The sequence below is a fragment of the Zalophus californianus genome, chromosome 5 (genome assembly GCF_009762305.2).
Source record: "Zalophus californianus isolate mZalCal1 chromosome 5, mZalCal1.pri.v2, whole genome shotgun sequence".
NCBI classification, from domain to species: Eukaryota; Metazoa; Chordata; class Mammalia; order Carnivora; family Otariidae; genus Zalophus; species Zalophus californianus.
In genome coordinates, this window is record NC_045599.1 from 21,849,536 (window position 1) to 21,877,264 (window position 27,729).

At 39.2% G+C, this 27,729-nt stretch overlaps 1 protein-coding gene across 4 annotated transcripts in view; it reads left to right on the forward strand.

Moving 5' to 3' along the window:
* Positions 1-27,729, forward strand: part of CCDC192 (coiled-coil domain containing 192) — a 197,981-nt gene that overhangs the window by 12,892 nt on the left and 157,360 nt on the right. For all 4 annotated transcript variants that reach the window (XM_027607030.1, XM_027607031.1, XM_035727808.1 and 1 more), the window contains exon 3: positions 18,973-19,080. In XM_027607030.1, coding sequence (XP_027462831.1) covers positions 18,973-19,080 — 108 coding nt within the window. The remainder of the gene's footprint in view (positions 1-18,972; positions 19,081-27,729) is intronic.

Genomic DNA, 27,729 nt, shown 5'->3' on the forward strand with positions numbered 1-27,729 from the left:
TGCTTCTTCAAAAAGTTGACTCTCTCCTTGGGCAAATTAATGCATTAAGACACAAGGATGAGAAGCTAATTTAGTCTCTGAAAATTCTATGTCTTGTAAGAAAACTTAACCATTATTTCAACCCATTTATGAAGTACTTATAAATATACAAAATAAGTAATAGAAAATATTTGTACCATCTATTATAACGTAATATCCTTAATATGTTATGGTCTCATATAAATCAATGAGGAAAAAATTAGCCCTTAAAAATAAAAGTACAAAGGACACAAATCAATTTACAAAAGTCTTAAGGCATACAGATATCCAATAAGATGTCCACATTTGCAAATATCATATGATAGGTCCAAATAGTAGAAGACAAAGACGCTAAAAATTTTTAAACTTAGATATCACATCTACTTGCAAGTGTGACGGATATAAAAAGCATTTAGAAGGGGGGGGGGTCCAAGATGGCAATATAGGAATACCCTGAACTCACCTCCTCCCACAGACACACCCAATGTATAGCTACATATAAATCATTTCCCTCTGAAAAGATCTGAAAACTAGATGAACTACTTTCTAAAGCAAAGTATCAAAGGACCACAAAACATGGGTAGGAGAGGCAGAAACATGGTCTCATAAGCCTTTCACCCCTGGCCACAAACACAATAGGGAAGAATCTCACCAGACAGGCACGTCTCCTAGAGGAGCAAGGTATTGGTGCCGTGCATTGGGCACCCCAGCCCCTGGGATCTGCAATGGAAAGATGAGCTGCCAGTATACCTGGCTTGGAAAACCAACAGGGCAGATGTCCAAAAATCCCAAAGTGCCAGGGGAAATTTCAATTTGCCCTTTTGGAGGGCTCACATGTGGTCTTGCTCACCCCAAGACCCAGTGAAAACATAGCTTGAAAAGTACCTGTGAAAGAGATTCATTTGGTGATCCTGAGGCCTTGGCAGGGGGTAGGGCGGGTAGGGGGTGGCTGAGACACTACTCAGAGATGGAGGCGTTGGGGAACGCCATTGTTGCACTTTCCTCAGAGCCTGCTAGGGCAAGTGGATGAGCTCAGATACTGCGCCCTCTTATGCCTTGGTGGTACAGCCAAGGGTGAGCTGTTGTGGCATTTGCTGAGGCTGGAGGGCACAGTTGGTTGCAGTCTCCCTTGATCTCTGGCTGGGGCAGGTGAGTGCAAATATTTGTGTCATTCTCCTACTCCCAGCCTAAAGCCAGCATGCTCTCACAGACAAGGCATTCCTTTGCTGCATTGCTGAAGCCCATAAGTGCATACAATTAAGACATCTTCCCACTGCCATTCTGAAGTCCTGCCTACTACACTCTTTAGCAGCCTTGCTAAAGCCAGAGTGTGCATGCAGTTCACACAGGGAACACCCCCTTGATCACCTGGTGGTCTTGAGGATGGATGCTCCAGAGCTGCACAGGACTGTAACAACCAGAAAGACAGTTCTTGTCAGGCACCACTCTCAGGGCCCTGTACGGACAGCAGGTTGAAACACACCTCCAGTCTTTCTTGAAAAATGCCTATTTTCTTAGTCTGGAGCTTTAGCCTGATGAATAGGCTTCAGGTTTACCACACATCTAGGACTAAGGAAGTGTATCCAGGGAATGTAAGTAGGGAGACACCATCCTTGTATACCCTTTGGCCTCACTACAGCTCAATAAGACTTCTCAGAAAGGGACTTATACACTTGTCTGGAGCCCTGATTTTTGCAACTCTTATCCAGGGGACACCTTTAGATCTCCTGGTCCGGAAGTCAGCAGAGTTTACAACTTTAGTCCCACAAGGCTGTATATACTGTCATACTTTAAAAGCTGATGCTGGAGTCTGACTTCCAGTCAACCTAAAACTAGGTGCTAAATGAGATTCCTCCCCTTGGATCACTGATAAGTTTTCACACACACCCAACAATGGGGGCATATCAAGAATAGGTCAGGCAGTTAAAATAATCACAAAAGTTCAAGAGACAACCAAGAGCTGGGCAAGGTTGAAGGAGAAGGATTATCATCTTCACAAGGTCACTCCTTCAAGACTGAGAGATGTAGCTGTTCTGCCTAATATGTAGAAACAAACACAAAGAGTTAAGCAAAATGAGGGAATAGGGAAATATGTCCCAAACAAAAGGACACGACCTTAATGATATGGAGACAAGTAGCCCTCCTGATAAAGAATTCAAAGTAATGGTCATAAAGATGCTCACTGAACTCCGGAAAAGAATGGCTGAATGCAGTGAGAACTTCAACAAGGAAAGAGAAAACCTAAAGTACCAAATAGAAGTCACAGAGCTGAGGAAGACAATAACTGAAGGGAGCAACATGCTAGAGGATTAAATGGCAGACTGGATGCAGTAGAAGAATGTATTAGAGAGCTGGAAGACAAAGCAGCAAAAAGACAAAAGAATTTTTTAAAAATGAAAATAACTTAAGGGGCCTTCACAACAACATAAAGCAGAATAGCATTCCCATTATGGAGGTCCCATAAGGAGAAGATAGAAAGGGGTAGAAATTTTACTTGAAGAAATAAATGATAGATGAAAACTTCCCTTAGCTAGGGAAGGAAACAGACATCCAGGTTCATGAATTCCAGAGAATTTCAAATGAAATGAACCCAAGGAGAGCCACACCAAAGCAGGTTAAAATAAAAATGTCAACAGTTAAAGATGAAGACAGAATCTTAAAAGAAGCAAGAGAAAAAAAAATTGTTATGTACAAGGGAAATCCCATAAGGCTATCAACAGTTTTCGCACCAGAAACTTTGCAAGGCAGAAGAGAATGCCTTATGGCATATTCAAAGTGATGAAAAAAAAAAAAAAAACCCTAAAAAACAAAAAACTTCTCACCAAAAATATTCTACCCAGCAAGGTTATCATTCATATCTGAAGAAGAGATAAAGAGTTTTCCAACAGGCTAAAGCTAAAGGAGTTCATCACTACTAAACTGGTCTTACAAGAAGCATTAAAGGGACTACTTTAAGCTAAAAAGAAGTGGGCACCAGTTAAATACAAAAGTGAAAATCTCACTAGGAAAGGTAAATATAGTGTCAAGGTAGTAGATTAACCACTTATAAAGCTGCTAAGGAGGTTAAAACAAAAGTAGTAAAATTAACTAAAATTACAATTAGTTAAGTGACACATAAAATAAAAAGTTGTAAAAAGTAAAAACATCAAATGTGGAGGGAGCAAAAATGTAGTTTTGGAATGTGCCTAAATTTAAATTGCTATTAATTTTAGATAGACTGTTAGATACACAGGGTGATATATGTGAAACTCACAGTAACCACAAAGCAAAAACTTATAGTAAATACATAAAGGAAAATGAGAAAGGAATATAAAATAACACTGGAAATGTTATCAATACAGAAGGGAAAAGAGAGAAAAAGAAGAAAGGAACAGAGAGCAACTACAAAAACAGCCAGAAAACAACTAACAAAATGGCAATAAGTACCTATCGATCAGTAATTACTTTAAATATAAATGAAGTAAATTTCCAAGCAAAAGACATTTTACTCTTTGGGTAAAAAACAAAACAAAACAAAAAGAAGACCGATCTGTACACTGCCTACAAGAGATTCACATCAGACACACAGACACTGAAAATGAAGGGATGAAAAAAGATATATTGTGGAAATAAAAACAAACAGAAAGCTGTTGTAGCTATAGTCATATCAGACAAAATAGACTTGTAGATAGATTACAAAAGATTGTAATAAAAGGCAAAGACAGGCACTACATAATAATAAATGGGTCAATTCGGTAAGAACATATAATACTTATGAATATATACACACCCAACATAAGAGCACCAAAATATATACACCAAATATTAATAGACCTAAATGGAGAAATTTCCAGCAATACAATAGTGGTAGGGGATTTTAACATCCCACTTACATCAATGAATGGATCATCCAGGCAGAAAATTAACAAGAAACATCGGCCTTAAATGATGCATTAGACCAAATGGAGATATCTGTATCTATACCTATAGCTATCTACTTTTGTTTTTGATAGTTCATTACTAGTATATGGAAATGCAGCATATTTCTGCATATTTATTTTGTATCCTTCAACTTCACTGAACTATCAGAAAGAGAAATCAAGAAAGCAATCTGATTTACAATCACATCAAAAAGAGTAAAACAGCTAGGAATAAATTTAACCAAGGAAGTGAAAGACCTGTACAATGACATTGATGAAAGAAATTGGATAAGACACAAATAAGTGGAAAGATATTCCATGTTCATGGATTGGAAGAATTAATATTGTTAAAATATTCATACTACCCAAAGCAATCTATAGATTCAATGCAATCAGAATTCCAATGACATTTTTCAGAGAACCAGAACAAAAATTCTAAAATTTGTATGGAACCACAAAAGACCCCAAATTGCCAAAACAATCTTAAAAAAGAAGAAAGGAACTGGAGGTGTCATGCTCCCTGATTTCAAACTATACCACAAAGCTATAGTAATCAAAACAGTATGGTAATGGCATAAAAATAGACATATAGATGGATGGAAGAGAATAAAGAGCCCCAAAATAATCCATGTATATACGGTCAATTTATTTATAACCAAGAAGGCAAGAATATACAATGGGGAAAAGACAACCTCTTCAATATATGGTATTGGGAAAAGTGGACAGCTACATGCAAAAGAATGAAACTGGAATCTTATACAATATACAAAAATCAACTCAAAGTAGATTGCAGATTTGAATGTAAGACCTGAAACCTTAAAACTTCTAGGAGAAACAAAGTGAGTAGGCTTCTTGATATCAGTCCAAGTGATTTTTGGGGGCTCTGACTCCAAAGGCAAAGGAAATAAAAGGAAAAATAAATAAATGGGACTATACCAAACCAAAAATCTTCTGCACAGGAAAGGAAACCATCAACAGAATAAAAAGACAACCTACTGAAGAGGAAAAAAATATTTGTGAATTATATATTGGATAAGGGGATAATATCCAAAATATATGAAGAACTCATAAAACTCAATTACAAAGTATCTGATTAAAAAATGGGCAGAGGATCTGAATAGATATTTCTCCAAAGAAGAATACAGATGTCATAGGCACATAAAAAATCTGCTCAACATTATTAATCATCAGGGAAATGCAAATCACAACTACAATGTGTTACCATCTAATACTTGTTAGAATGGCTATCATAAAAAAGACAAGAAGTAGCAAGTGTTGGTGAGGATGTGGAGAAAAGGGAACTCTCATGCCCGGTGGATGGGAATGTAAATTGGTGTAGCCACTATGGAAAGCAGTATGGAGGGTCTTCAAAAAATTAGAAATAGCAGTGCCACACGACCCACCAATTCCACTGCTGGGTATCTATCCAAAGAAAATGAAAACACTAAATCAAAAAGGTCTATGCCACACACATGTTCAATGCAGCATTATTTATAACAGCCAACGTATGGACATAACCTACGGATGAATGGATAAAGAAAATGTGGTACATATGTGCAATGGAATATTACTCAGCTATAAAAAAATGAAATCTTGCCATTTGGGCAACATGGATGGACCTTGAGGCTATTATTCTAAGTGAAATAAGTCAGACAAAGACAAATACCATTTGATCTCACTTATACATGAGATCTAAAAAACAAAAGAAACAAAACAGGACCCAAACTTGTAGATACAGAGAACAGATCTTGGTTGCCATAGGGGATGAGGGCTGGGAGTGGGCAAAATGGGGGAAAGAAGATTAATAAGTACAAGCTTCCAGTTATGAAAAAAATAATTATGGAGATGTAATGTACAGCATGGGGAATACAGTCAATAACATTGTATTAACTTTTTAAGGTGACAGACAGTAACTAGATTTATTATGGTGGCCATTTGGCAATGTATATAAGTGTCAAAATACTTTATTATATAGCTGAAACTAATATAATATTGTATGCCAATTATACCTCAAAAAAAGTATTGAAAATGTCGTTACTGGCAAAGTTGTAAGAAAACTTTGATTCTCATGTACTGTGGGTGGGAGGGTTAATTTGTGGGATGTAATCACAAATATGTATTAAGTATATACTCTTTAAAATCCAGTAACCACTTTTCCCGTTTATATTAAGAAAATAAAAAACAAGTCCGCAAGGATGTATAAATATGCTTACTACACGGTGCTCCAATAGTAGGGAAAACTATATGCACTTAGTAAATTTTATTGTGACCTTTAAATATATGGTAATTTATATTTTTATTTATTTTTATTTTTTTAAAGATTTATTTATTTATTTGAGAGAGCGAGAATGAGAGAGAGTACATGAGAGGGGGTTGGGTCAGAGGGAGAAGCAGGCTCCTTGCTGAGCAGGGAGCCTGATGTGGGACTCGATCCCGGAACTCCGGGATCATGACCTGAGCTGAAGGCAGTCGCTTAACCAACTGAGCCACCCAGGCGCCCTAAATATACGGTAATTTTTAAATTAGAAATTATGGAATATGGGACACTTCACTGGCTTAGTCAGTAGAGCATGCAACTCTTGATCTCAGGGTCATGAGTTCAAGCTACACGTTGGGTGTAGAGCTTACTTAAAAAAATCATGGAATAGAACATCTATCATCATTCAAATATACGTTATACCTATGATACATTGCTAATTGCAAATGATTACAATTTAGCCATATATAACCACGTATACCGTGAATCGATGTTTTACACATTATGTATCTCACAGGAACACACATACAAGTCTAGAAAGTAATGCACACACACACACAGACAAAATAGAAAGTAATGCACCAAATGTGGTCTTAGTCTGCTTGGGCTGCCATAACGAAACACCACAGATTGGGGGGCTTCGAGAATAGACATTTATTTCTCACAGTTCTGGTGGTTAAGTCAGAGATCGAGGTGCCAGCATGGTTGGTCCTGGCTTGCAGATGGTTGCCTGGTTGCTGTTTTCTCATATTGTTGGGGTGGGAAGAGATAAGGGGGCAGGGGAAGAGAAAGGGATGAAGGAAAGGAAGGAGAGGGAGAGAGAATAGGTACCAGAGGGACAGAGTACTCTGCTTTTATTTTTTTAAGGACACTAATCCCATCATGAGGATCCCACCCTGATGACTACGTCTAAACGTTATGGCTTCCCAGACGCTACATCTCCTAATACCGTAACACTGGAAGTCAGGACTGCCACTTATGAATGCCGGTGCGCCTGGGACACATGCAGTCCACAACATGTGTCAGTCTCTGGGTGGTAGGAGTCTGGATGAATTCCTCTTATTTTTATACCTTTTATCATGTTTGAAGTTTGGGGACATAATACATAGAAAATCATGGCACAGAGATAATGTCAATGCATGTCTTTTTCCCTTTCTCCTTTCCTATCCTTATAAAATCGAAGTCTACTTTATCTCTCCTCCTTTTCTCGACCTATATCACATTATGAGCTCCTGCAGGGTAAGGAATTTGATTAATTCATCTTTATCGCCCGGGGTTTAGCTCTGGGTCCTACATAAAAGGAGCTCAATAAATGTGTGAATGATTCTCATTGTGTAATGTTCCTGAATCATACATTTAATGCAAAGGAAAATTAAATTGTAAGATATTTTTAAATTAAATGTGGTTCAGAACATTCTTTGGAAAGGAGTAAGCCCTGTTTTGCTTCCCTCAAATGCCTAAGGAAAATGCTATAAATTCTAGAACAGCCTGCTTTCCCTAGGGGCTCTTTCTACTTGGAATCTTTCTTAAAATAGAAATATCTATGTCCATGGTGACTATATTCTGAATCCTATTAATTTTTCTCCTTCTGAATAAAGCAGCCATTTGGGCTTCTTGCCTTTAGTTGTGTTCTGACATTCTTTTTTGATAATGTCCCTGAAAATCTACAAAAAATTCTCTCGTAATAACTTTCTTTATGGCTGCCTAACATGTAATGCTGAGGTCCATATGGTCCAATCTCAAAACTGAGTTGTGGTTTAAAGGAAACAGTCTATGGGGCGCCTGGGTGCCTCAGTTGGTTAAGTGGCTGCCTTCAGCTCAGGTCATGATCCCAGGGTCCAGAGGTCTGTCTCCCTCTGCCCCTCCCCACACTCATGCTCTCTCTCTTTCTCTCTCTCTCTCTCTCCCGAACAAATACATACTAAACAAAACAAAAGAAAAAAGAAACAGTCTAGTACCCATAAGGTACCTTTCAAATTCCTCAAGTTCCTAACCCTTAGTATACAAGGAAAATAATCATCATCATTTGCCATTTGGATCAAGTAAACCCAACTAAATTTTTTATTTTTAAAGTCCTTTTTTTAATAATTTACAGAAGAATAAAGGCATAGCTTTTTTTAAAAAAATCCCCTTAAGATTTTCATAAAAATTTAAACAGCAAATATCTTTGTTATCTAGTAAAAACTGTGGCACATAAACATCATAAAAGATGGGAAAATATGGTTACACGTCCTCTTAACAAAAAAGGCAAGTCCAAGTTCTTGTTACAAAATATTATGTGATAGACTTTGTCTTTTATGAGAATACCCTATGTCCTATTTAGTCCTTAGAGATGTGTTTTTCTTTCATTGATTCATGAGTTTGAGGATATTCATCTAAGTCTCTAGGAAGTCATGAGGTGAAAATGTATAGTCTCTTTCAGTTGCATGATTAATTCCATTATCAACATTAGTGTCTAGAGCTACACTGTCCAAAATAAATAAGCTGCGAGCCATCTATGTCATTTTAAATTTTCTAACAGCTACATTAAACACTTAAATAGGTGAAAGCAAATTTTAAGAATATAATTTCATTTAACCTAATGTATCCAAAGCATTGTCATTTTAACATGTACTCAATTTAAAAATATATTGAAATATCTTACATTCTCGTATATAGTGCTAAGTCTTCAAAATCTTGTATGTGTTTTATTTTTTAAATTTTTAAAAAAGATTTTATTTATTTATTTGACAGAGACACGGCGAGAGAGGGAACACAAGCAAGGGGAGTGGCAGAGGGAGAAGCAGGCTCCCCACTGAGCAGAGAGCCTGATGTGGGGCTCGATCCCAGGACCCTGGGATCATGACCTGAGCTGAAGGCAGTCACTTAAGGACTGAGCCACCCAGGCGCCCCTTGTGTGTGTTTTATACTTACAATACATCTCAGTTCAAACTGACCATATCTCAGGTACTCAAAAACCACATATGGTTAATGGCTAGTGTAGCGCACAGTACTGAGCAAGAGTGCTGCTCTTCGTATTCATCTTCTGATTTGCTAAGAACTGTGAAATGTATTTCTCTGTCAATTTTCTTTTCTTTGTGCATTATGAATGGAAGATGAAAAATGCAGTATTCTCACCATGTTTAGTGAAAGCCAAAAGTAATAAAAATAATGTCTCCCCTTTTATACCTTGAAGGCTGATTCAATACTTTTGGCGACACAATAGGAAATTGAAGGATGATTATTAATTTTACTATCGTATTGTACTTCTAGTCAATTACACAGTTCTTTGCCTTTTTGTCTTTTTTAAAAAGTCACATTTGGAAATAATTGATGAATGATGATAAAAAATAATTCTTACAATGATTCAGTGGCAATATGTTTGAAATATAGGAAAAAAGATCATTAAGATCCCACAAGATGTCTTAGCTTCATAAAAGGTTCCAATGGGTGTGTTGATAATTGCAAGATAGAATGAGTTTTACTATGCTTTTAAAAAATTAATATATATTCTCTTTGTTCTTTGTAAGAATCTCTAAAAAAGGATAAAAGACATGAAATATAGATTTTTAAGAATAGAACAGCTTGAAAAAAGAAAGTCAAGACTACATTTGGGCCCAGTGAACTCTGCTGGTATACTAAAGATGAAATTGCATTAATTAAACAGTATTATGGGGGGAAGTTTCAGATTATATATATTAATCCTTTCTTTTTCCATAAGGTTCTACTCACAAGACAGCTTGTCTCAAGTTTTTGTATCCCCAGTTCCTTGTGGGGGGGGTGCCTGGCTGGCTCCGTCGAAGAGCATGTGACTCTTGGTCTCTGGGTTGTGAGTTCACACTGGGTGTAGAGATTACACTTTCTCTTCCTCTTGCTCTTCTTGTATCTCCTCCTTTTCATTTCAAAAGCCCAGAACAACGAGGCTAGCAAGAAAGTTAAGGAAGGGAAGAAATGGAGCTGATATAAAAATAACTTTCTTGAGCAGGCAGAAGAGGGCACAGGCTGTGCCCTCTTCTATGTTTCGAATTCTTGCTCTTATATTATGCATAATGATCTACTTTTTCCAACAAAGAGTAACCAGGCTAGGTATAGTCACGTGATGCCAAGACCACTAGAGTTGGTAAGAGTTGCTGGCCTTTGTAATCAACCCTCAGGCTTTTTCCTAGGCTGTGAGCTCCCAGAAGCTACACAATAGAAACCTAAAAACCTAGAGGTTAAAAAGATGATGATCTTTGAAAAAACTTTCTTCTATGGCTCAGGGGCCAGGCTAAGTATTTTTCAGTATTCCCACATTTAATCATTACAGCAGCCCCCACGGACTTACCATTTTCTCCATTTTTAGAGGTGAAGAAATGGAGGCTCAATCAACAAAATTCATTCCAGTTAGTATTAAGGGAAAAATGAGTTACTAAAGGATATTAGGTATTTCAATGGGTTCTCTAGGAGAGTTGGAGAACCAGGCTTGGAGATCATGGCCGATTAACCACCCCAGATTCTGGGGAGGTACCTACTATTGCTGCCACTGGTCATAGGCCCCACATCACTTGTCACTTCCCCCGAACATGAGGTATTACTTCTCAGTTCTCTGTCACTGCAACCTCTGAAAACAGGATGATGACCCTGTCTACCCGGCCACACTCCATTCTATTTGGCACCTTTTTCATACCACTTTCGTCCACCTTGACGTCTCAGGGTGGTGCGTCTGATTGATGGAGCCTGAGTCACAGGCCTACACCTTGGATGCAAAGGATGCTTGTGAGGGTGTTCCTGGCTTTTCCACTTTGGAGAGAAGGGATTCATGAGATGGGAAATTTTCCAAACAGGTGAAGACACTAGGCCATCAAAACAGCATGGCACATGGTTATCTCAGGGCACAAGATGAATTAGGTATAATGGTCTCCTTTCATAGATGAGAAAGCGAAGCCTACCGAGTAGCTAAACTTGGGCTGGTGTGCCCTCTTCTTTGATATGCTGGCCAATGCTTCTTAGTCATATTTTGACTGAGAGACCTTAAAAGAAGTGGAAATTCACAGCAAAAGAGAGCTCTCCCATCTGTCCTCTGCTTACCTTATCATGTTGGAATGCACCATGGAAATTGTTACTGAACTTTTATCTGATCTGAAAGGATTCATAACACATTTCTCCTTTAGATCCTGGTAAAGAGAGGAGTCTGTGCAAATGCCAGGCTGGGTTGGGGTGGGGGAAGGCTTCTCGTGGAAAAGGTTTCTCACAGAACATCAAGTTCAACTGAGGACTTTCTAGCTAGGTTCTGGAACAATATAATTAGAGTACAGAAGTTCTTAACATTACAGTTTAATTTCTTGGATTTTTTTTTTAAGTTTACTTATTTAGAACCTAAAATTCACTGGCAGAAAAAAATTACCTATACACTGAACTATCATAAAACATTTGTTGTTGATTATACACAGTATAGCAATAATTTATTCCCAAAACTGTTTGAAAAGCCACAGCCAATTTGGGCAATAAAAGGCCATCACCTCCCCCATAAGCCAAGCTGAGAATCCTTCTTCCTACAGGCAAGTGCATTTCCTATAAGACTGGCATACAGCAGCAATGTGAAAACATTGTTGGCTAATATGCCAAAGTACTCAAAATCTAAACCTAAGTATGATGTGTGGAAAAAAAATAATCCTGTCACAAAAAGACTCAACTATTCAAAATACTGTCTTTACTAATGGGAAAAGTATTTGCATTATTATATGTCCCACTGAACAAAAATTTTATTTAAAAACAGATAGTATATTTTGGACTTTTTTTTATTAAAGAAATCAAAATCCAAAATTTTTTCATTGGGTTTTCACAACAGTGCTGTGAAATAGGTAAAGAGTAGTTGAATTAATTTTAACATCAACTAATTCCTTCACTCCATAATTTATCTGCTTTATAACTTGTTTTATACTGTTATTTTTTAAAATTGTGATAAAATCCGTATCTTATAAAATGAACCATTTTAATGATTTTTAAAACGTACAGTTGAGTAGTGTAAAGCATGTTTACATTTTTGTGCAACAATCTCCAGAACTTTCTCATTTTGCGAAGCTGAAAGTCTATATCCATTAAGTCCGTATTTTTTCCTCTCATTCATTTTTTTAAAGAAATCAAAATCTGTTTTTTAATATCCAATTCCCTTGTTGTGTCCTTTTTTATTATGAAGGAAATATATAGTCATTATTAAAACGTTCACTTCCTGGTCAATAGGTTGGGTTAGCACTGGTTGTTGTGAGGTTTCAGTTATAAGAACCAGGCTCCCCTGGGAAGACATGCTACTTGCTCTCCCCTCCAGAAAGAGAAACTATGTTGTTTCTTTTGAGTTTGGGTCATTTCCCTAGGAAAAAAAGATTATTTTTTTTTAAGAGGCAGCAAGACTGCAGTGACACTCTCATTTATTAAAATTTGATCTTTTACTTTAGAATAAAAACTGAAGGTAGCTAGAATAGAAACGAATTCCTAAACAAGGAATCCAAAATTTGGGCCACATGGATGTCATTGAAGAAGATGTTTAAACAATCTAAAATTACATGCAAAACTGTGGTTGTGTGTGTGTAAGCATGTGCGGGAGCATGTACATGTGTAAGCACGCATGCAACACAAGTATATGCATTTTTTTTCTAATAAGAAAATTCACAGATATTATCAGGTGCCAAAAGAGGTTTGTGATGCTCAAAGTTCTAAGAAATTATCCCCAAAAATGAAAATGGTGGAGGGCTATTTTGGGTCACAGAACAAATTCTGTAACATAGTATGAACCCAACCTGAATACCTGAAAACCAGTCCCAGTTTTACTGTTAATTTTACCTTAAACAATGGAAGATACACATTGTTTACTAGGTCCCTCTTCTCCTCTGGTACTCTATGTACATGGTCTCTAAGAAGCTATAAAGCAATGTTATTTGAGAAAGATCTGGAATATTTGAAAACAGGTTAGGACTGCCTCTCACCTCCTTCTAACATCCACCAGAATCCTCATCAAAGAGAAAAGAACAAGCCCCCAGAGCCAAGAACCATAAATTATGAATGAGCATAAAAAGGTTAAATTAACCACCAAACTTCTGACATTCTTTCGATTTTGACATTAAAACTGAAATCCTAGGATTTTTGCACTGGAGAGAAATTCTAAGCTAAGAGTTCTGGTGAGGGTATTAATCCTGTCAGTCTTCTTACTGCTCATTTTTCCCCATTGCTTAGCTTCATCTGGCAAAGAGTGAGTCTTTAATAAATATTTTTTTAACTTGATGTATTGAAGTGTTTTGAAGTGAATTAAAATGAGAGCTAGCTTGTTAAGAGTTTCTGGTAAGCCATTATTTAAAGTTACTTATGAAGCTATCAAATGTCACATGGTCATTTCTCTTTAACTTCCATGGCAACAATCTTTTTATAAGTTAATATCTGAGCCAACGATTCCTTTTGAATTCCTCTTCTTTTATTCTTCTTTCTACCAGTGATACTATAGAAATGAAAAAGTAGTCAAATCTTTCGCAGGACGAAAGATTGACCTTTAGAAATGTATCTGAAGTTGTATCCTGGACCTTGCTACAGCAACTTGATATTGAATACAGGTCCATGTTGGACTTGGTCCAGGGAAATTCAGAGACCATAGTTCTGGAAAGACTGCCTGATAAAACATTCAATTCACAACTTAACAGAGATGACTTAGACAGAGGGTCTCTATACTTTTAGATTTCATAAACCCACAAGAATTTCCACCTCCACAATAATTGGGATTAGATCTCGTAGCACTGCCAACTTTTCATTTTTTTTTGAAGAAACTTCACTAAAAGAATAATTTCCATATATTATCACCATCATTTGTTAAAGAAACATCCTCTTAACACCAAAGTACATAGAACGATCATAATCTCAGAATAAAGGACAGTTCTCTAAATGGAATAAATTTGGTTTCATGAAAAATTCATAATGTTTTTTTTAAAATTTTACTTCCGTCTTTTTCTTGCTACGGGTGGAGATATTATCCCAAACCAATACAGATCTATGGGCTAGCATTTGGGAACCACTCATATAATTAAACCCCTTTGGCCTGAGGTTTCGTTTCTCTTTCCAGATCCATTCTCCACCCTTCCCCTACTCTGCTCCTTTCCAGGCTCACTGGTCTCTCTGGACTTGTCATTCAGGGTCTCTTACCCTCTGGCTTTTTCTGGGCTCAGCCCAAGGGAGATACAGAAGAACACAGGGTGAGAGAAGAGGAACCCAGGCTATTTATTCCACTGGTCTGTCCACCATTAGGTCTGAGCACAGGTTGGCGGTGGTTCATTCTCTCCATCCAGGTGTCAGCTCACAGACATGGCCCTCTCCTCAAGCTCTCTTTCTAGATTCTATATTAATTTTCTGCTATTATCTCTTCCCCCACCTCTCCCATTCAAGGGGAGGCAAAGATTACCTTCACTTCTTGGGAGTACCCTGCCATCCTTCGTTCATGCCCTTAACTGTGCCCGCAGGTTGGTATACAGTCCCTCCATTAAACTCCCCTCCATCACTCCATTGGAGGGATTGACTGTTTCCTGCTCAGATGTGCCCAGTACATGCCTCCTTTAAAGATGAGAAATTGAGGCCCCAAGAAGTGAAACCTGGAAGTCACACAGCCCAAGGGATGTGGTCAGGTCCAGAATGTGGCCTTCCAGATTACAAGCAGTGCTGTGCTTAGTCAGTGCTCATCTGACATCCTCCCAATGTCGATCTCCCTCACAGGCATATTGATAGGCACTTTCTAGAACCTTCTTTCCCCTGGACTTTGACAAGAGTTGTAGTGTGTTCATTTTTGAATAAAAAATATCGTATTAGCAGACTGTTTAGGCAATTCCAACACAGAGGAATACTGTTTCCATTAGAATGGATTGAAATCAGGAAAAACTGAGTTTTTTAAACGGTTGCCTAAATAGAAACTGGCAATTTGGCCTAAGATACTGTTGTAAAAGTTAAGCACAAAAGGACATGAGAGTGACGAAATTTCCACTGTAAGATGAATTCTGATGACCAAACAGGGTGGGTAGGGATAACATAAACCGTACAGGGTAAGGGGCTGAGGTGGGAGGCTAGGGAAAATCTTTCATCAGCACGAGAGATATGAGCAGGTTATAGAAAGGTGAAGAAGTTTAGAGCCTTCAGTGCTGGTCAAGCAGGGGGAAAGCTTGCTTTCCCCTTGCTTCCCCCTTTAGAAGAGACATTGAGCATGAAGCTTGACCATTGCAAAATGTGTTGAAAGCATGTTTGATCTGGCATGAAGTGACTGAACCACTGGGCAGGGGCTGCTGCTGGGTCCCTGTACATTCGAAGTTTCAGAATGCTGAAAACATTTAATTGTCTTAAACTGACCCACGTCAAAACACTCTTCTGTGAAGGTGCTATTTGCTACCATCACACTTTTATTTAGCAATCTTACTTTTAAACAAATGCCCATGCACATATTTAGCACATTAACTTTGTTCTAATTGCATACTTGAATTTCCCGCTACTATCGTTTGGTCACTTGCTGTAACACAAGTGCCTCTAATGGGGACATTCTTTTACTAGGGTTTAAAAATAAGCTAGAAAGTTTTAATATCAAATGATTCTCTTTAAAGAAGTTGGGGCAATGGAATGACTAATAATAACATGAACTGAGCATTTCTAAGTAGTTACCCGCTTTAGCTTACTTAGTCTTCAGGACAACCCTGCCATCATCACCCAATTCATGGCCACCTCCTGGCTTTCTTTTACTCAAGCTTGTACCTGGCCTTTGGCGAGCAGAATTTCCTTAGGGCTCTGACCTGGGCCCGCATCCCAGGCTGGATACATGGAAAGGATTGCTCATAGAAGCCTATCAGCAGAGGGGAGTGCTCCCCTGGTGCAAACCACCTTCTTTGATGGCTGAGCCTTCAATCCATCAACAGCTACGTATTGGGCTCCTACTAAATGCTCAGCGCTGTGCAGTCTGGCCTCTGCAGGCAGGACCCTTTCTACCTGTGTTGCATGTGGATTCAGAGGCAGGGGGAGGATCTGGGTCAGAGACCTTGAACCAGTCCCGAAGAGTGGAAGGAGTTCGTGTGGCTGAGGAAGAAGGGCAAGGTCATCATAAGACAAAGAAATACTGACTTAAAAGTAAGGAAGGGGATGATAAAAAGATGCTGAGACGGGTTAGTGTCATCGAGAAAATTTAGGTTAGATAAAAAGAACGGATTTTCCTCCAGATCCTCAGATGAGGAACCTGGACAACTAAACGATAATTGACTCACAATTCTGTAGAAGATTCGTCAATTAGCAAATTGTCAACTTTAACACGCATGCATAAGACTCCAGTGACTTTTTTGTGGCCAAAAACTTTAATTTGAATTCTTAATTTGTAGCATTCTTTTAGTTTACTCATCTTGGTTATCCTAGTTACCTGTACTTAGATGACTGGATTGATATTTAGGTAGAAGTTTTTAAGACAAAAAGTAGAAGTTCAAAACTGGAAGTCCCATTGAACTGCTGGAATTTACCACTCGAAAATCCACAGACAGGATCAGCACCCAAACACCTGTACAAATCATGTATTTTCAACATGTGATAGCATTTAACAGACTTTTGATTAGTATAATTCACTCATCAATTACTTTAACTACCAAGACAGTTTTGTGTTCATAATAAACATAAGTGGCTTTATGTGGGGGTGTGGCCATATGTGCCCCAAGCAGAAGGAGCTTTATGCTAGAAGTCCCATTTTCGGCTCTTCCACCTTTCCATCCTGCAAAACTAGGACAGTGACTAACTATGTCTAACTCCTGTAGAGTCCTTGAAACAACACACCTACCTCTAAAACTTTGAACCCCATGTATGTCCTTGTTTCTGAAATTATTCTTGGTTTAATTTTTATTCCTTTGTTTGGTAAATGGGAGTTGCTTCCTTTTAAAGAGTGCTTGCCTATGTAGAAGCCATTTTTACGTCTGCATAGATACATTTGTGGCTCTTTCCCTTAAGGGAGTGGGAGAACGGGCAGGCCAGAGAGTGGAGAGTGATAGCTTGCAGCTGGAGCATAGGTGCTGAAGATAGACTGCATTCTTCAGTTTGCTCAGGACTCTCCCTGTTCGGCAACACATGGTGGTTTCTTGAATCCACGTGTATAAAAAGTCCTATGGCATCTACTGGCACTCTTCAGGCAAGTCTGTTTCATTTGGCTTTGACTTACAGTGCTTCTCTCTTACTGGAAATGATTGTCCTTCTTGGCTAGGGAAATTTGGGATGTTTGGAGAGAAAGGTCTAGAGAAACAGATTAATTGATCTTGCTGGATCTACTCACAAAAAGTTTAAGAAACTTTCTCTTGAGATCAAACATTAGACAAGAAGTTTCTCCCTGGAAATAGCAACTAGATCCAGAATTACCAACCTTTTTGAAATAGTTTGGCCTCTTGAAATTTCCCCTTTCTACATAAAATGTTTCGTAGCATGAATTGTTTATAGGTGTAAATACACAAGAGTTTTGTGTTGAGGTTCATTTTTTGAGATTTATTTTTTCTGGACTGACTTTTGAAATGTATTGGAATCATTATGGGATGCTAAGGATCATTGATTTATTCCAAATATTGGTGTGGCCCAAGATGTTCATCCCCCAAAGTCTGATTGGTGCAGGGGGGATTGGGGGTGGGGATTATGCAGCCCTGGGTGATCCAGGAGCCAGGCTCTTTTGGAATGTAGCACCATTTCTTTGCCCTGCATCCTATGGAGTTTCATTTATATGAGAGGCCCATGGCAGGGCCCTAGGGTTCAGAGTACTGTAAAAACAACCATAGGACCTGAAGGAATGCTTTATCTTTATGGCTGGTTCCATTTACCACCAGATGGCTCTATTGTATCATTAGGAAATGCACACATGTATAACGTTGGTGGGCTCCTAAACCAAAGGAAGAAAACAAAGCAGCAGTCCAAAAAAAAAAAAAAAAAAAAGGAAAGAAAAGAAAAAAGGAAAAGAAAGGAATGAAAACAGCTCTTTCTTTTTATGGGGTTAATTGGAAGCAGCTATAGGAGCCTGGAGCATTCACAAGAGAACAGGACACACCCAAGAAGGCTGCAGGAAGGTCATAATCCTAGCACTTACGAAGTCTCCCTTTTCCAGTTCTCATATTGCTGTGTAATTGTGAATTAATTGTCAAGATAGCCAGAGTTGTCAGGAAGTGCTCTAGTCTCAGCAGGGCCTGTAAGTGATATTTCCGTACCAATGGTGTATACTCTTTTGCTTGGAGATGAGAAAGATCAACTACAGAAAACCTTGGAGAGGCAAAATCTCCACAGCTGCCGATTTCAGTCATCCTAGCCATATTCAGGGCAAGAATGATCTGATTCTAAACCCTGTGGTATCTTTGCTTTAATGACACTTGTGATAAGAAAGTGATGATCAGAGGAATCGAGCTTCTCTGAGTTCACATGGTTCTGTTCCTCGGGATAGGTGAATGCTAAAAATAGAGGCATTCTAGGTGACAGCTCTCACTAGGAATGTGAAATTCTGGTCTTGGCCTCTTGAAGGAAGGTTCTGTTTGTATCAAGAACAAAAAGCTGCAGATGAACCAAATTCCAGTGTGGGTAATTTTAGTCTAACTTTCTAAAGTCGTTCATTGTCATAATTTAATATGCATTTTTTACCCTCCCACTTAGACATTAAACTGTTAAGTAAGACTGTTGTTTTTATAACATTTCACTGTTTTATTACCGTGTTGAAGGAAAGGAGATGATTTGTCTGACTTTATTAACCCTGTCCTTAATCCATAAAGTTGCTTAAGATACACTCAGGAAGCTATCCATACCAAAAAGTAATACTTGATTATTTTTTTAAAGAAGGAGTCCCTGGAAACCAGACAGATGGCATTTACTTTGGCTCAACTCGAGGCCTTGGAGATTTGCCTGAAGGAAGCAGAAGAAAAGGCTAAATCCTTATCTGAACAGGTAGTACCTGTCATTCAGACTGGAAATCTATGTTCTTCAAGTGTTCAGTAGAACAAGTGTAAATCTAAATACATGTTTTACAAAAACCAGAAACAGATCTATAAATACAGAGAGCAAACTGATGGTTCCCAGAGGAAAGGGGGGTTAGGGGATGGGCAAAATGGGTGGAAGGAGTGGGAAGGTAGAGGCTTCCAGTTATGGAACGAATAGGTCATGGGAATAAAAGGCAGAGCACAGGGAATAAAGTCAATGATACTGTAACAGTGCTATATGAGGACAGATGGCAACTACACTTGCAGGGAGCAGAGCAAACCTGTAGAGACTGTGAATCACTATGTTGTACACCTGAAACTAACATTTCGTGTCAACTATACTCAAGGTAAATAAACAAACCAATCAATCAGTCAATCTGTTTTGACCTCTGCACCTATTGATACACACACACACACACACACACACACACACACACACACACAGGACTTCATTCATTTTCGATATAACAATAATTACTTTAATCCTTATGGACCTTTCCAGCCTTTAAAACTCCTTTTACGTTTCTATTTTGGTTTTCGTTCACTAGCCCATGAGTTAGGCAAGCCATCTTTAAGCCAGTAGCTCTCCTGAATCACTGAAGCATATTTGCATTACACACAGATAAGCCCAAAGGTAAGATAAAACCTACAGAAACCACACAGGAGCAATTTTCTCGGATTATTTGAGGAAATAAAGTTTTTTTCAAATATTGGCTTCCCTCTTGGGTTTTTGAAACTCACAGGAGCTAGGGAGCCCAGCCTGTAAGTGGGTAGCATAGCATCGGACGCTCTAGAGGTGACCTGTGTCCACAGCAAATCTCTGCCTTCAGAGACATTGACTGTGGTATCAGCAAAGCTCAGACCAGGGACTGGACCATTTTCCCAGGATTACACTTTGCAAATAGCATAGTGCCTACAGCAAATCCGAATGTTACGGTTGCCCTTCCCCCTGGGGAGGGGGGCTTGGCCCCAGAGGGCAAAGCTGCCTAGAGTCTGGTGATCCACTTCTGGTGATCATCGGTGGAGAAAAAGGACAGAAATGTTATAAACATTTATTTGATTTTTCATGAATTGGTACATTTTTGTTATATATTTTTAGAAACTTATGAAAAACAATTTTAAGTTTTCTTTTCGTAACAAGGTCTGCCTAGCAAAATCTGATTGCATAAGAATTTTATAAGAATTTTTGCGGGAACTAGGGGAGATGTGCCTGTGTTACAAGAAAAAGAAGTATAATTAACAACTAATGTAGTGACACACGCAAATGGCCTCCATTTCTTTTTCCAATTTACCAAAAAAGTGCATCTCTTACTTTGGGATGTGTTTACTGTTTACTGACCGAGTGTGATTGATGAAAAACTTATGTCGATGAATGAAAGGGTGTTGCCCTAGGCCCAGACCCATTTGGAAAAGTTTCTTTGTTAGCCGCATGCCCTAACCCTGGCTTACCAACGGGTCTTTCTTCTAAAACAAACAAAAACAAGTCTCAAACTGCAGCAAAATTATGATTTATGAAGATTATACTGATGAACCAGAGCCTCCAAACCTGGGAGAAAGTTTGAATGGCTAACAGAAAGTGGGTACCCCTGCTTGTATTAGTTGCGCTGAGAAGATACATGTTTATTTTGCAATTGCATGCCTTTTAATGATTTCTCATTTAAACCAGTAAAATTCGATTCACTCATAAAAGTACTCATCCCTTTTGTTCTTTATAAAATATATATTTTTAAAGATTTTAGTTGTTTATTTGACAGAGAGCAGGAGTGGGGGTAGGGGTGCAGAGGGAGAGCGAGAAGAAGCAGGCTCCCCGCGGAGCAGGGAGCTGGATGTGGGACTCGATGCCAGGACCCTGAGATCATGACCTGAGCCAAAGGCAGACGCTTAACTGACTGACCCACCCAGGCGCCCGTGAAATATTTTTATCCAATACAACTAGCCCTTAATACTGAAGATTCTTAGCTCGAGGATACTTTCTGTAATATCAAACTATGAGTCCCATTTTTTTTTTTTTTTTTAGTATTTAGCAGTTTAAATATATAAAATAGAAACTGGATTTTACTCAACTGCTTTGTACCTACAATGAGTAAGATGCTAGTTAGGTGTTTGGGGAAGAAAGACATATAAGCAGGGCTTCTGTCCCCAAGTAGCTCACAACCAAAAGAATCACTGAAAGAGCTAGTGAGTGAAAACAGGTGTTTTTATGGCTCCAGATAAACTGCACAATAGCACTAAATTGCAGGGTCTGTGTGTGTTATTTTCCTGAAGTATTGCTTTTGGAGTTGCCAAATTTGCCTAAGTGAATTTAATTGGAAGTTGGTAATGGTTTGCAGAAAAGGAAAGGATGATATGTTAAAAAAAAAAAAAGTACATTATAGGCATTTTGAACATTACATTTTTAATTAAGTTGAGTACTTCTTAGATTTGGCTGTCTCTACTGTTGTAGTTGAAAAGGTTAATCAAATAGAGACACTGTTCTAAGAGGAGTTAATCCTGAAATTTTTGCTTCCTCCAGTATTGTAGCTTAGCCTTATTCTTGAAAAGATACAAAGTATAAGAACATTCCCCTCACCTCTATTTTTAAATTCAGTAGACATTTTTCAAATGTGATGGCGGAAGAATAGGGAAAGGCAAGGGGGGGGCGGGGCAACTGACCTTTCTTAAGGCTAAGATTGGAGAATATTTCAGAAAGGAACACCTGTGTCAAACAATCAAACGTTTGTCCACTGGGTGCCACTGTCTTCCTTACCAGGCTATGCCACTAAGTGATGGCAAAAAGAGAAATTGTCGCTAATATTCAAGACAATGATGTGTGTGTGTGTCTGTAGGAATATCTCTGCCTGTATCCCCGTATACATGTTAAAGTTTCTTTTAAATATCACTAATTTAGGACTTGTCACAAGGACCGTGGGAAATGCTAGCTGGCGTTCACTGGTAATCCAAATCATTTTGTCAGCCCTGTGGCTGAATATTGGCCAGGTAGGCTGGCCTGGCAGGCTAGAAACAGGTGGGGGGAAGCAGAGGAGATGGTGAGGACAAAGATTTGTGCTGGAATCAAGGAGTGGAACATGGTATTGCCAACAGTCGATCCTGCCTTTGCGAAAACAGTAAATTTCACCGTTAGCCAAATTGTTTCCTCCTGGCTTTGCCTCAGACTAGAACATAGAATTAACACAGAATGGAAATTATAGGTGCCGAAGGTTTCATCTGCACTAAGCACCTGTTGGTCCTGTGCCTCAGTTTATCTACATTGAATCTTTCTAAGGTCAGCAAGGTCCAGCAAGTTCTCTGTTGGTCCACTATGAAGAAGAAACCTATAAATAGTGAGGAAATAAGAAGATTGTGTCTAGGGGGTGGGGGGATGGGTTAGCCTGGTGATGGGTATTAAGGAGGGCACGTTCTGCGTGGAGCACTGGGTGTTATGCACAAACAATGAATCGTGGAACACTACATCCAAAACTAATGATGTAATGTATGGTGATTAACATAACAATAAAAAATTATTAAAAAAAAAGAAGAAGATTGTCTACTTCCTATGACATCACACAGGAAGCAGAATTCTTGGTTGTTTTCCCTCTAGCTGACAATTTCTCTTTATTTCTCTGCAGTCATGTCTCTATTGTCAAGATAAAAGCAATATGAGATAAGGATAATTTACAATTAAGATTTATAATCTGAGCTATTTATAGCTGTAAAAATTTTGCAGCAACTCACTTGGCCAGAGTGAGAAAGGGTCATGAGAATCACACCCCTGTCCTGGGTAATACAGTAAATAACTCATCATCAGCAAGTTTTGCTAAAGAAGATACTTGATTATATTTCCAGCAGGTTGAGACCAGTGGGAGGAAATGCCTGGAAATTTGGTAGTAGATAAAGGACCAGGAGGGGCAGGTAGAAACAAAGGAAAGTGTTAGGGGAGTAGAGAGAAAGCAGAGTAAAAATGTTTCTGGAGAAAATCATAAACAGTTTTTGCATGTATGCTGGCTTCTAGCACCGGTGCAGACGAGAGGGACGAAGAAAGGGGCTTCAGGAGGCTGCAGTCTGTGGCCATACCAAATAAATAGATCCCACAGCCTTTGTGCTGGGATCCCAATGCTTTTCGGGCTGAGAAAGTGTCAGGAAAATCCACAGTTTCACAATGGAGCGCAAACCCAGAGATTCCCCCCCAGTGCAGAGGGACTCGGCAGGGCGGCTCCTGAGACACTTCCTCTGGCCACAGTTTTGGCCCGTGTCTCTCTCATTCATCAGCAGCTTCTGGTTCCCAGCTCCTAGCAGCAGACCCAGGAGAGCTCAGGCTCCATTACTTGCCAGTTAACGACAGTGGGCAAGTCGCATGATCTCTCCAATGCTCAGGCAGCTGTCTTATCTAGAAGTGGGTTAGGGGCGCCTGGGTGGCTCAAGTCGGTTAAGTGTCCGACTCTTGATTTCAGCTCAGGTCATGATCTCAGGGTCGTGAGAGGGAGCCCTGTGACTTCCGGCTCTGCGCTCAGCGGGGATTCTGCTTGAGACTCTCTCTCTCCCTCTGCCCCTCCCCCCTCAAATAAATAAATAAATCTAAAAAATACTAAAAGGAGGTAAACATACTGGCTTCACAGGCATTTGTGAAATTTAATGAGAAGTGTATCTGGCTTTTAGCAGTTCCTCAACAAAGGTTTATCTCTACTTTTAGTAGCCATAACAAAACTATATGGTTCTCTGTGTCACGTATCATGGGCTAACGTGTGTATGTGTATAAGGAGTTTCTCTTTTTTTGCTGGTATCTCTCAAAGTGTTTGAAAGACACTTAAGTTGTAACACAGCACTCCTTCAGATTCACGATCTTTGAGTCTTTCAAGCAGGACCCCAGCCCGGTCCCTTTTCCTAGCTTGGCTATTTGAGGGTCCGACTTTCTCATGCACTCTTTCCAAGCTATTCGTGTGGTGAAGGGACCTGAGTACTTTCACCTTGTTCATCCTTTTTACTTCATCTCTTGGGTCTTCTGTTTCTACCCATTCTCTGATTTTGCTCAGAGGGGGAGCTGAATGGGCAGTGCTGGGATGTGGTCATTTCAGGGGTTTATGGGGGAAACTGGGGAGTCAGGGAAATCTGTGATCATTCCGTCACCAAGGAGGTGAATCCAGTGATGATTCTGTAGTCAGAATTAGCTTCAGGATCTTATGGATATCGTACCTAGCAAAATGTTAGTTAACCTATGAGGTGTGCCGTACATACTAGCTGGGAAAGAGACGCGATTTGATGCAAGAGGAAGGAGGTGGGAAACTTGACTTTTTTTTCAAATCATTGTTTTTCCCAGGTAGGAATGAGACAGAGACAAGATACAACAAGGAGCCTCTTTATGGTCTTTTGCAGCATAAAGTTAATTTTGCCCTTTTTGTTTCCATAAAGAGAGAATTATTGGTGGTACTCAGGATGCAGAGACATTAAAATGGAGAACTTGGTAGTATTTCCCAGTTTTTGGAAACAGCGTGTGTGAGCCTTTTTCTTACTTCTTAGTAATAGCTCATGTTTCAGCTATGCATAATTTTTCCCTTACCCGATGAGAAGGACATTTCCGAAGGCCCAAAATAAAACTAGTAATGGGGCCTTCTTGTATCCTGACTCTATAGCCAACTTGACCACTTATGTTATATTCAAAGAAGACTCCTTCCCCTTACTTTCGCCCCCTGGTATCTCCCTGCCTAACATTCACCTCCATCTTAAATAATAACAGAAGCAATAATGGAGACACAGTGTGAAAGGGGGATGTTGGGTTGTGGGGTGGGGTGTCTAAGCAATCCCACAGGACCCCAGCAATGCATTGTAAATGGTAGTCACTGAGTGGAAACTAACATTTATTAACCACCTACACTGTTCTGGGTAATGGGCTTAGATTTATAGATGCTTCATTCAACCGACACAAGAATGCTAGGAGGGCCACCATTATGATGATCCCCATGAGGAACATGAGACTCAAAGACATTAAGCCATTTGCCCAAGGTCATACAATTAATAATGGTCAAGCTGGTATTAGAACCTAAGTATTATTAAAGTCACAGTCACTATTCTTAAGGACACGCGGTCACAAGTCAAAGCCACTTAGAAGAAGTTTCCCACTCAAGCAGCACTGAACAAAAACTTATCTCCAAACTGGAACCTGGAGAGTTCATTGATTGTTGGGCCTTACCCTCAGAGTTTCTATTTCATTAGCTCTGAGGTGGGGGTCAACAATTCACATTTTTCACAGGTTCTCACTCTAAGTTGAGGTTAAGTTCTAGCCCTAACCCAAATCTGTGGGCGAGGGGTTCTCTTCACCCTTGTCTTGTGCCCCAATGGCACAGAAACTGATTCAATCAGTTAGGATTCATCTTGGGTACATAGAACAAACAACCCCCAAAAAGAGTGGCCTAAACAAGTAGATGTTTATTTTTCACTCATATAATGTAAGATTCCTGGACACAGGAAGCCCAGGACAGGTGTGGTAGCTGCTTCACAACCCTCAAAAGCCGGGGCTATGTCTTCCATGCATTCACAAACATGGCTTCCGTTCTCAGCCTCCAAGATGCACCTGCTGCAGCCATTTTTTTAAAGATTTTATTTATTTATTTATTTGAGAGAGAGAGAGAGAGAGAGAGAGAGAGAGATTGAGAGGAGCAGAGGGAGAAGCAGACTCCCTGCAGAGCAGGGAGCCCGACACAGGATTCGATCCCAGAACCCTGGGATCATGAGCTGAGCCCAAGGCAGACGCTTAACAGACTGAGCCACCCGGGCGCCCTGCTGCAGCCATTCTACTCACGTGTCAGGCAGCGTGAAGAAGGAAAAAGCAGATGCAAAAAAGGGAAGGACAACTGCTAGCTGTGCAGCCCCTTTCAAGAACTTTGAAGAACTTTTCTCAAAAACTCAGTTTAAAAATTCTTATATATCCCTGACTACTGCTATTTGCGTGGAGGCTAAGAAAGATGAATATTTAGCTGGGCACATTGCCACCCTAAGAGTATGGGGATTCTTTTACTAAGAAGGGGAAAATAGATATCAGGTTGGCAAATAGTGATCTCTGCCTTGCTCATCCAACCCCTTGACCGTACCTTTGCACATGGTACCTTGTCCTAGTAACTTCAAAGTTCTCCTACATGGGATATTCAGTTTTCCCAGCTCCATTTGTTGCAGAGACGATTCTTTCTCCACTAAATGGTCTTGACAGCCTCATAAAAAAAAAATCAGCTGTTTATAGATGTAGGATTCTGTAGACTCTCAATTTGGTTCCGTTGCTCTATAACTCTGTGACTTTGAGCAGGTACTTTTGGTTGGAAACCCCACGTAAATTTTTGAGCGGGAATTTAGATTTGGTCTTCTGGGTCCTTTACTGAGATCCTTTCTTACTGTGGGAAGCACAGTGGACCTCTCTTATTTATGCAATTGCTGGAAATTGAATGATTCTTCTAAATGATCTTTCACCTTAAGCATTTAGTATAGCAAGCAGGTAAGCAGACAAGGACAAAGACAAAAGACTATGTTTGACTCTAATAATCCAACATTATTTATCATTTTATACCTAAGGCTCTAAAATAAACTCCCATTATTTGCTTCTTAGTATTCAATCTATATTTCCCTTAAGTATGGGAATAGAAAAAATAAAGATCTTCAGCAAATTTTTAGATGCTAAATATGTGTGTATGAATGGCTAAAAGTGATTGGATACATACTGAGATTGCCCCCCAAAAATGTTCTGGTTCTTTTTTCTTTGTTTAAATGCAACAGTAGATCCCTTGATGTCAAGTTTATTTGAAATAAGTAATGTGCCCTTGGTAGGAGTATTCATTTCTGCAAATGCTCAGAAATTATGCTTGATATGCCAATCTGAAATCATGAGTTTTTGTGAATGAGTTTTTGTTTTCCAGTCTATTTGGAAGTCTACTTTAATGCCATAAAATCACAAGCAGTCTGTTTGACCTGGAATGGGTTTCCTTATGACAATGAGACCTAGTTACTGGGAACTTCATTTAACACTTTGGTTCCGGTTGAGTTTATAGCAGAATTCCCTCTCTAAACACACACACACACACACACACACACACACACACACACACACACACACACTCTTACCTAAGCAGGTGTCAATTTTTACCCGCTATTGGATTGTTAGGCATTAATTGAGAGCTTAAGGGAACATTAGGGAAAAAAGACAAGCTAGTGAAGAGATGTGTTGTTTTGAATAGAGTCAGGCACAATGACAAATGGGCTTCTGTTGTTATTGTTGTTACAGGCGGGATGCATGGACTGCTGGCCTGTTACATAACTAAAGACTTCCTTTTGCTTGTAAATGTCAAGATCAAACAGGGGTCAGTTTTAAATAGCTGACTGGGCGCTAATAAATGTGACTTTCTTGTCTAAGAAAAAGCCAAAATGCCTTGTCCCTTAGGAGTCATGGTTCTGCTGATAAAAGCGGGTGTCTTTTTGCATGCACATTTTCTTTATAAGCTTTCTCAGAGATGGCAAACTAACTTTCACTTTCCTTAATCTCTGCAAGGAAATGAGTAAATTAGGTATATGTGTTATATCAATTATTCATTTATTCATTCAGTAAATATTTATTAAGCCTGTACTGTGAGCTAGGCATTTTGCTAGGTACTCCTGTGTATGTTAT